This window comes from Xenopus laevis, chromosome 1S, assembly GCF_017654675.1.
Source record: "Xenopus laevis strain J_2021 chromosome 1S, Xenopus_laevis_v10.1, whole genome shotgun sequence".
NCBI lineage: Eukaryota > Metazoa > Chordata > Amphibia > Anura > Pipidae > Xenopus > Xenopus laevis.
Genome location: NC_054372.1, coordinates 129,664,956 through 129,675,232, shown reverse-complemented (window position 1 = coordinate 129,675,232; position 10,277 = coordinate 129,664,956). Strand labels below are relative to the sequence as shown.

The following is a 10,277-nucleotide window of genomic DNA, read 5'->3' as shown; positions in this document are numbered from 1 at the left end:
CATGACCCTGAAAAGACAAATCATACTGTACAACAAGGGCAAACACAATAGATTCCTTTTTTATACTACACATATGGTCCCTGAGATCCAGATTAGTGTCCGATTGTGTTCAGCAGTGCTGCTACCAGTGAAGGTGGACCTCACAAAGGTGTGCCCTGGAACACTCTCTTTCATGAGCCATGCAAATGCCCAATATGCAGATTTCAGTTTGGACAAATTTTGAAACAAAAATGTCAAAAAAGTGCAAATCAGCATAAGTATTATGCAATTGCTTTAATGGGGTTCTAGCCTGTTTAAAATGGGGTCAGTACCATTCTGGGAAAGTGAATAATTTATAAAACAGATGTCTCTTGGGGTCATACTCGCAAGGTCTTTTCCTTTGGAACCCACTGCTTATTGCTGTTTTGATGCAGGACTGTAAGTGGGGGAATTCCAGGATTGTGTGTCATCCTCTCATTATCCAGCTACAAAGTCACTAACTTAGATAAGCAATAGCAAAAGATTTACTAGATGTATATGGGAACCACAAAAAATACAGAACTTACCAATAACAACACAGCATCTTCTTGGTACTCAGCAAAGAGAGAGGCTGATCGGATTGCAGCGCAACTGAGACTGTGCAAAAAGCATAGTTAGTCAGTTAGTTAGTTAGACAGACATGATGCCTGGGAACATATGAATGATTCATAATACATCTTTAACACTGAGCATCAATTGCTCTGCACAATGCAAATCTATGCTTTATATTCCACTCTACAGTCTAATTCTTTAAAGAGTATATGTACCCCCTTTTGACATACAGTAAGTGCTTTCAGTGGGTCTTATGTAGAAACATATCTGAACTTCTAGATATAAATACAAAAGATTTTTTGCACAAACTTATCTGATTCCACAGATTTTTGGACACCTTGATATCTCGAACAAGCTATTTTCCAAGATCCCTTAGGGCAATGACACACAATCTTCTGCAGGCGACTAATCTCCTAATGCTTTACTACTGGAGATAAAGTGAATTGCCAACAGTAAAAGATTGTTACTTCGTTTTTCTAAAGTTTCCTCTTGGGGCAACTTAGAAAAAAAATATTCCTACGGGAGCAGTATTACATCATGCAGAGAAAGGAGTACCCACCCAAAGTAAATAAGGAGAAGCATGCCTTTACCTTCCTCATGCACCAACTCTCCAGCAGCAGCAGCGTTAAAAAAACCAGTCAGCTTCGACACAGTCAGCTTCCTTTCCGGCACAACATCAAAGCGGTGACACTGTACCATGTGACTCCTACAAAGAGGCAGGGGCAGTCCTTGCAAACAGTAAATAATGGGATCAATAAGGCGGCGTCAGGATCTCATCCAATCGGAGTTATAGTGCAACAGAGCCGAGCAGGTCCTTTGTAGTGAGCTGCTGCGCAATCATATTTAAGGGGCTGATTCACTAAGGGTCGAATATCGAGGGTTAATTAACCCTCGATATTCGACTAGGAATTAAAATCCTTCGAATATCGAAGTCGAAGGATTTAGCGCAAATACTGCGATCGTACGGTCGAAGGATTATTCCTTCTATCGAACGATTAAATCCTTCGAATCGAAGGATTTAAATCCAACGATCAAAGGAATATCCTTCGATCAAAAAAACTTAGGAAAGCCTATGGGGACTTTCCCCATAGGCTAACCTTGACTTCGGTAGCTTTTAGCTGCCGAAGTAGGGGGTCGAAGTTTTTTTTAAAGAGACAGTACTTCGACTATCGAATGGTCGAATAGTCGTACGATTTTTACTTCGAATCCTTCGAGTCGTAGTCGAAGGTCGAAGTAGCCCATTCGATGGTCGAAGTAGCCCAAAAAATACTTCGAAATTCAAAGTTTTTTTACTTCGAATCCTTCACTCGAATTTAGTGAATCGGCCCCCAAGAGATACTGACATCAGAATATAACCTTTTTTTAATCTATCATAACATTATCTTTCAATGCTATTTATAATGTTGCCATAAAAGTATTTGCCTGATGCTTTTACATTAACTTTCTTACCCCCATGTTCCTCTATGAGGGGGCTGCCATATTTGTGCAGCTGTAGTGCATTAGCATTAGAAACTCTAACTGACAGGCTGAGAAGGGACAGTCAGGTTGGCAAAGCAGTCAGGTTTAGGAACTTCAAGTGACAATTACTTACAAAAGCAGAACAATCGGCAAAAAACAGTCAACATGACCTATATGTAACTATTAATGTAGATTAATATTTTGAAAAGAACATTTTTAGTGTCAGTATCACTTTAATGTTAGAGAATGCTAGGAATTGTCAGAAACGTTAAAAGGGACCCATTTCTGATTATCGCTTACACCTGTTTTTTATTTTTAGGTGCTGCCAACCCCCTGACTTTTTATTTTCTCCTTGGGTGTATAGCGTTCAATCCCACCCTCTGCATTTTAGTCATTCAAATCTTATTAAAGAGGATGTTAGCCTCTAAGTTAACATTAGTGTATTATGGTACCTCCTTTTCTAAGCACCTTTTCAATTGCTCTTCATTTTTTATTTGTTATGCTTTTGGAATTATTTGCCTTCTATCTCTTGCCCAAATAGGGGTCACTGACCCCATAAATGAAAATTTGTTAGTCAATCACCCACTTCCTATTTAATTGGACCCTATCGACCTGATATAGGGTTGCCACCTGTCCCCTTTAAAACCGAGCCATGCATCTAAATGATTTGCTAATTAGCCATGCCGGCTGTGAATTACATATGTGTTTGGTTTTAAAGGGGTGAGGTAGCAACCTTAACCTGATAGCTGTTGAAATTCTGAACTGAGCACTGCTGAGCAAATAATCTCTCCGTCTGCCACCACCCTTAAACCGAGTGTCATTGTTTAGTCTTGCATCTTCTGTCCCACCCATGTAGTGTTTCAGCCAGTGAGACATATCTGTTATTGATTAGTTCTGCAGAATCTGTCTTATGGATAAATAGATTCAGCTGTCAAGTACTATGAATGCTTATCAACAATTACTTTACCCGTTTCAAAACAAATATTAAAATACATCACTCCATATAAAGAATGGTTTATAATATCCTTTGTGGTGAGTGTCTTCAGTTGGTAGTTATAATCAAGACAAAAAAAAACTATGGACTAGAAGAAGACAAATTTAAGGTAATCACTGGGTGTTTTGTCGCCCACAATAAATCTGTGCTACCACGGACGGCAAAGCCACCCTAGTTTCCTTTCCATCAGCGATAATGCAAATTGTTGGTGGTAAGACGTATGTGCCACGTGGCCAGAAGGAGGAAACGTTGGGCTACTTCTGAAACTGGAAGCAACACATATATGTTCCCACTGCTGATTTACAACTAGCAGTTAGGCAGGTTAAAATATAGTTGAAAGGTTGAACTTGATGGACGTTTGTCTTTTCTCAACCTAACTTACTATGTTACATTACTACTGGTGAGAAGGAAACTAAGGATGTTATGTCATTTGTGGCAGTGCAAATTTGACAAAATAACGTGCCATCACCCAAAAAAGCACTCTGCCATATTAGTATAAACTCCCAGTTGGGGTGTATTTAATATAGGCAAATGTAGTGTCACACAAGCCAATCACTTTACTATATTTGCTATGTTTTTTTAACCCACAATGAAGCATTTTCAAAATGAGCACAATTGCGCTTGCACTTAATGATAATGATCTTTGCAAGATACTTTTAGACTCAATTCTGCTGCACTGTATAACACAGCACACAACTCTGGAATAACTGCCACATTCTAGGTCAGCAGACACACTTATGCATGATTCTTCACACAGATGTGGTGGTGCTTGGTATAACTAGGTGGCAACACAAGGAGCATGTTGGAATGCAGGTATTTTTAATGAATGGTGTCAATGTGCAAACAATTGCATCAATTTTGGCACAAGTGCACTTGCTGCTGCATTCCTACAGTCTCCTCATCCTTATATGAATCTGACCTACAGAAGATTAATGCAGCTTTTCTAAGCAATAGTATCGCTTGGGAGGGCTTAGCACTGAAAGTTTCATATGCATTCATCCATCCATGGTCTGGCATGGAGTTAATGTGGCATGGTGTTTCCATGCCTTTTTACAAAGAATGATAAATATTCAATGTGTTGTATGCACTGCAAGTTTCACAGACCATAAATTGACAAAGGAAACCATGTCCAGGATCACTTTTGTCACTTAGTTTATTATTTTGATTTGGTTTCATCCAGTGCAAAACAGTGTTTATGCATCACAGTAGCTACAGACATAGAGAAAAAAATGTCAGTACATTGAACTCTTCTCCTCTCCTTTAGGGTTTGTGATTTTCTCAAAATTCTTCAGAATAATGTCAAAGATTTCAACCTAAATAGAAAAATCAAATTAATCATGGTGCATATATAAAAAGAATTATCAATTCAATGCATTATAACCATTTTCTTTGCTATAAATGAGGATAGTAATATAGAACTAATGACGGGATCCATATGGTCATTTTTGAGCAGAATAACAATGTGACTGTATCACAATGATCAGTTTGCTGGGGCTGAGCACGACATTCAGGCATTTTGCAAAACATAGATATTGAATGCACTCGCCTGTACTGTGAGTACTCATGCAGGTGTTGTGTCTTGGATACCCTTTGGTCAGAATGCTGAATGACTGGACATTTTCATTTCCACTTAATATATATGAGGCCAAAGTGGCCACAGATCATGTCTTTCAGCAAACAATATAAACAACCAGATTTTAGCTCTATGATTTTTCAGTTTTGTTTCAGTTACATATAGTTTATTGAAAAATAACAGATGCCATATCTGAAAAACAAGCTGTAGTTCCATGAAAGTATAGCAGCCCCAAATCAGTATATTGCAGGTAACAGTAGGACTGCCTGAGGGGGGTTTGGAGATAATTTCATTCAAAACATGTAAAACTCAAAAGACCTACTATGACCAGCAGTTTCAATATTCTACACTAAGACGGGGCTGATGACATGTATTTTCATTTATTTACAGAAAACTAAACATTTCGTTGATTTACAGCTCTGCAAAATATGCTGCGTTAATAATAATAATAACTACTAATCAGGTTAAAAATGAAGGTCACTGATCAGTTATGAAGACTGTTCAGCATTTTTGTGTCATAGCTAAGACTGAATTCTGTAAAATACTTGTGCACAAACACTCTATCTAATGTATTACTCGGAGTAAGTTCATGTGGAGGTGGTGCATTCTCTAACAACAAGAAAGTGAAAGACTAGAAACTTTAAGAACATGAAAAGGATTAATCAACGAGACATCTTCAAGATTTTCACTACATCCCTGGGCTGTGTGCAGTAAAAAAAAGTTTAGCTTTTTAAGTTCCGAATTTAGTCTACTGCACTTAGTAGACCAGATCCTTGGGGAAGGAACAAAGATGGCGGTACTCAATAAAATGTACACTAGGCCAGCATAACAATTATAATAGATGTAGCTTCAAAAATTTGATTTCAATTGCTAAGTGTTAGAAGAGGCAGAATGGAAAGGGAAATCATTAAATAAACGATTAGGTATTGCAAACCCTTGTCTACATCTTACTAAAATGAGTTTATGACAAACTTGCCATTCACAGAAAGATTCAAATGGCAAATTTGTCAGACTCATTTTAGTACAAGGAGTACTAGTAGAAGATACTTGCTCTAAAAAGAAAAAAACAAAATACTTACATAGAAGTTTCGTACTTCAGTATAGGCTATTCTTAGATCTACAAATGCAATTTCATCTTTCTCATGAACCAAAGCTCGATAATCCATCTAAAACACAAAAACAGCCAAGAAAAGTAAAAAGAGATGTGAAAAACAGCATACCGTTTTGGTTGACGGAAGCTGACAGTTACCTACATAAAAGATGACACTAAAAGATGGAAATGGAAAAATGCTGTTCCATTTGCATAGGTTGTATACTACCCGCCTCAATTTTGCCCATTTAAAATAGCACTGCATTGTTTGTACCTCTGGGCACAAAGATGCACCACATAATTACTGAGAACACCTGCTAATTTAACAGAATAATGCATTCTTTTGAACCTAAAAAACTCCAACTACACTCTAGAAAAACATTTTAGTTGCCATTTTATGCAAGATCGTGTCCTAGATCCCATATGGCATTGTTGGGAATATTTAATATACTGTGTAAAGCAATTCATTCAGAACAAATATTGAAGTGTTTTTATTTATTGTATCATAAAATCCAAGTAGGTTTAACCATGTACATGTATATTGCTTTATATATTTTGACAGAAAACCATTGATTAATGTATTGGCTCTCTCTCTATATAAATATAGTAAAGTATGCGTGTCTAAGGGCAGGACTACATGGCCGATTCTGCCGCGATCCGATGCGCTGCGCAAAATCGTAGGCGTCACGTCAGATGCGACGGAAACAAGGTAAGTAATGGCAGTGTCGGATCGTGACGCAACACAACTGTCGAGTGCAGACGCAGCGTGCAGCGTCTGCATCCGACAGTCGTGTCGCATTAATGCTGCTACACGATACGACAATTGAATTACTTACCTTATTTCCATCGCATCCGACGTGACGCCTGCGATTTTGTGCAGCGCGTTGGATCTCGGCTGAATCGGCCATGTAGTCCTGCCCTAAAGGGCACGATATTGTGTGTATTTCACCAGCATTAGGCTGGTGAAATTTAAACTCCTGGGAAAAGTGGGTTGCTGCAGCTAGTAAAGCTGTGTAATTCGGTACCGGTTTAGTAAAAACTGGATTAAGGATCCCTGGAGACAGATGAAAGCAGAGTGGGCTTCCTATCCTTGCTCCATGTAAAGATTTGCAGCTGCCTAATTAGAGGTAGTTTGCTAGTTACTTGATAGTTAAAAGGAGGTGTGGAGCAACACCTCAGAACTTGCTTCCCGCTAGAGACCTCCTTGAGTGGAGGAGGGTGAGGGGCCACATGTGAACCTCCTTAAATGGAGGGAAGAAGGAGTGCTGGTGAGCACCTGGGAAAGAGTGTGATTCCCCTGAGTTGGAGAGAGCTCCAAATGACTGGAGAGGACTAGAGAAACCCTCCCAGGAGACAAGAGTGTCTCAAGTGTGTCCCAGAGAGGATTCTGGGATGTGTCCGGTGAAAGCCAGTGAGGGCTAAACAAAACATGAGTAAAGAGAACAACAGTGAATTGGGACTGTTTATGCTTATGTAATTCCCCCATGGGAAGCCAGTAGGCTGAAGATTTGTGTTTATTGCAAATAAAAGCCAGAAAAGCGGCAATTTAAACGTTAAAGGTAGTCAGTCTCCATATTCTGTGCTGCAGTCAGGTTTATTGCAGTGTCCTGCAGATATCAATGGCCTGATATAAACCTACCTTTTTTTACTGGAGTGCCGTCCCTCTTTGGTTTTATATATATATATATATATATATATATATATATATATATATATATACACACACACACACACACACACACACACACACACACACACACACACACACACACACACACACACACGAGTCCTCTGCACTCAACCCATTATCAATATATTTAAGACAGAGACATTGTGTGCATACTGCTACTGAAAAATGCCTTACCTTTAAACAAAACAGGGATTGTTTGTCCATATATTGCAATATATTTAAGCTGGCCAACTACGTCAAAGTCATCCCATATCTGGCCAGTCAAATGCTCAATTTTCATCTGATTCATTAAGAATTCTATTGCTTCATTAAACATTTTGCAAAGGGACTAAGTTTTACCTGCAACTTACTAGCTGCTTTCAAAGTAAAACTCCCAAACTTGGCTGCCCTTTTATTAGACACCAGTGGGATCACCTGACTATAGCTGGGAAGGGTGGGAGCTACAACATGGAGCTGGTCACAAATCCATAAAGGTAAACTTTTTGTCAAAACTTACTTAACCTTTTGTGTAGCACATAAAAGGAGCAAGGCCAAAAATGTTGGTACTACATGATTATGCTCACGGAGGGGCCGCAGAAAAATAACTTGCATAGGGCCCCAAAATGTCTGATGGCAGTGCTGCATGTCATACATGTGTTATATTTCATTCCTTACCACATGTGTCTCCTTAGAAGCTTTGGCAACAGCATCTCCTCTCTCTGAAAAATATCTGAAATAAAGAAAAGGTGTTGAAGAATTTTACAAGATGGAACTTTCTATCCAAGCACCATACAGGTATAAAAGTATGAGGAATCTACAATTATTAGATAAAGGACATGTTTCTGTGGTAACAAAATAGGGAGATATGGATTATAAAAGTTTTGATGTGGCCAAAAATCATACAGTTTATGATTTCTAATACATGGATTTGTGAATAATGACAAGGATGAATTTGGGCTGTAGAAACGCTTGTGCTTCATTCTTACTTAGAGATGCTGGTCTGTGTAGTCTCTATTTTGGTTTTTACAGCAGTTACACGTTCTACCAGTTTTTCCTGAAAGTGAAGACAAATTGAATACAAGTAAGAAGATAAACTGAAAATGAGATCCAGTATGGATATCTTACTTCTATATAAAAATAAAGCAACAAGACAACAAAATAAAAAAATAAACTCTGGGAGAGAGTATACAAAGTCAAAAAATAAATGGATAACTGTGCCTATGTGCAAAGCTTCCATAATATTTTAATTAATTAAACATGAGGCAGGTCTGTGTGATACTCATATAAAAAGAATTAACGTTGTTTAAACTTTATATGACAATATCCATCCCTTATAAATTCTATATATAAACATACATATAAATGATTAGTATATACAAAGAAAGTACCAAACCTGCACTGATACTCCAAAGTCATTTCCATCTTCAATTTTTGGTATCAAGTGATGGATCCAGGTGATAATCTACAGGAGACAAAATAAATTGCACACTGCAAAACAGCTCAGCTCACACTGACAAGATTCAGTAAGGCACCTTATCACTTTATGAATCACAGAGCACTGGCTTTATTAGTAGTCTACATAATATTTTAAATGGACATGTGTTAACTTACCAGGGCACATCCTTCTCTTAGGCTTCGTATCTCAGGCTGAACAATGTTGAGGACTTTGTGCAACTTCTCATTCTCCTTCAGGAACCCACATCGAGGAGCTGGAAAATGGTAGTATGTGAAACAAACATTTCACACAAAAATGTTATAATGGTTGACCTCTTTTGGGGAAAATTACCTTTTTTTTCTTCTTTATCTGTCTCCATCTTGGATGAATCCTGGAGAAAAATGCAAAAAAAAAACCTGATTTATTTATATGTTTGCCTATCTCCAGGCATATGTTTGCTCCCCACTCTTCACACCTCATGTCGGTTGATTTGTATGATGTGAAATAAATAGTAAGCCTCTTTGTAAAATCATACAAAAGAGTTTTGTTGCATTCTAAGATATAAATGAGCCTGATCACATGAGTAGTAGGAAATGGATTCCTCCATGGGAGCATAAAAAGTGATTTTCAGAAGAAAATATTTGTTCCAATAACTTGCTTTTTTACATAATTTTAGACATGGTTTTTGAGTAAATGTAAACACTCGAATGAAAGCATCATTTGCATATATGCAATATTTTCCTAGAGCGCTATCTCTGTTTAATAACCGAGTGAGTTCAAATAGCTCATAGCATATAAGGTTTTAAAATGTTGTGTTAAAATGTTTAATATACTGGTAAGGGAAAGTGAAAAGGTTCATCAGTTTCTTTGTGTGCTACCTGGATTTCAGTACATATACAAATGCATTAGTTCATCAAATCTAAAATTTATTTTTATTGGTCTTCTCTGGGCAAACACAATTCAGTATTTCCACCTCTTTATTGACAATGGGAATTTATTTTATTTCCTGCGAAGCTGACATTATTAACCTGCATTACGATTGCCACAAATTCATGGGACTGTATGATTTTGTATACTAATGTATGTTTTGTTCACCTCAGACTCCGGAGTTGGAGGATCAGGAATAGGAATGTTCAACTCAGTATGAAGGGTTGCCAGGTCCTCCACATTGAAAAGATCGCTCTTTGGAAAAAGAAAGGATCATTGTGAGCAACTGCTCACCTAAAGACAACTAGGATTTGTGCATATTTACATCATGCCGAGAGCACTGCATTTATATTACCCACATTCCCTCTATGTACATTTTTATTTTATCTATGTACATTATTTTTAGATGTTTTCTGATATTGGTTGTTTCTATGGGATTAATGCTGAAAATCAAATAAAACGATACCCTAGGTTCATGGTCCAATATACAACGTAGATATCGAGGGAGACTAAGTTGCATGTTATGTCCCTATTTTCTTTAACTATTTCTGATAACAGCTT

General features: G+C 37.7%; 1 protein-coding gene across 2 annotated transcripts in view; it reads right to left on the bottom strand.

Annotated features, from left to right (window-relative positions):
• Positions 1 to 4,157: 4,157 nt before the first annotated feature.
• The window catches only part of LOC108707010 (proteasome activator complex subunit 2), a 30,923-nt gene continuing 24,803 nt past the window's right edge, over positions 4,158 to 10,277 (bottom strand). For both annotated transcript variants that reach the window (XM_041580174.1, XM_018243905.2), the window contains exons 4-11: positions 9,885 to 9,971; positions 9,141 to 9,180; positions 8,966 to 9,063; positions 8,748 to 8,816; positions 8,341 to 8,408; positions 8,030 to 8,084; positions 5,675 to 5,761; positions 4,158 to 4,335 (exon numbers count right to left, since the gene is read on the bottom strand). In XM_041580174.1, coding sequence (XP_041436108.1) covers positions 4,255 to 4,335; positions 5,675 to 5,761; positions 8,030 to 8,084; positions 8,341 to 8,408; positions 8,748 to 8,816; positions 8,966 to 9,063; positions 9,141 to 9,180; positions 9,885 to 9,971 — 585 coding nt within the window. In that variant the 3' untranslated portion in view covers positions 4,158 to 4,254. The remainder of the gene's footprint in view (positions 4,336 to 5,674; positions 5,762 to 8,029; positions 8,085 to 8,340; positions 8,409 to 8,747; positions 8,817 to 8,965; positions 9,064 to 9,140; positions 9,181 to 9,884; positions 9,972 to 10,277) is intronic.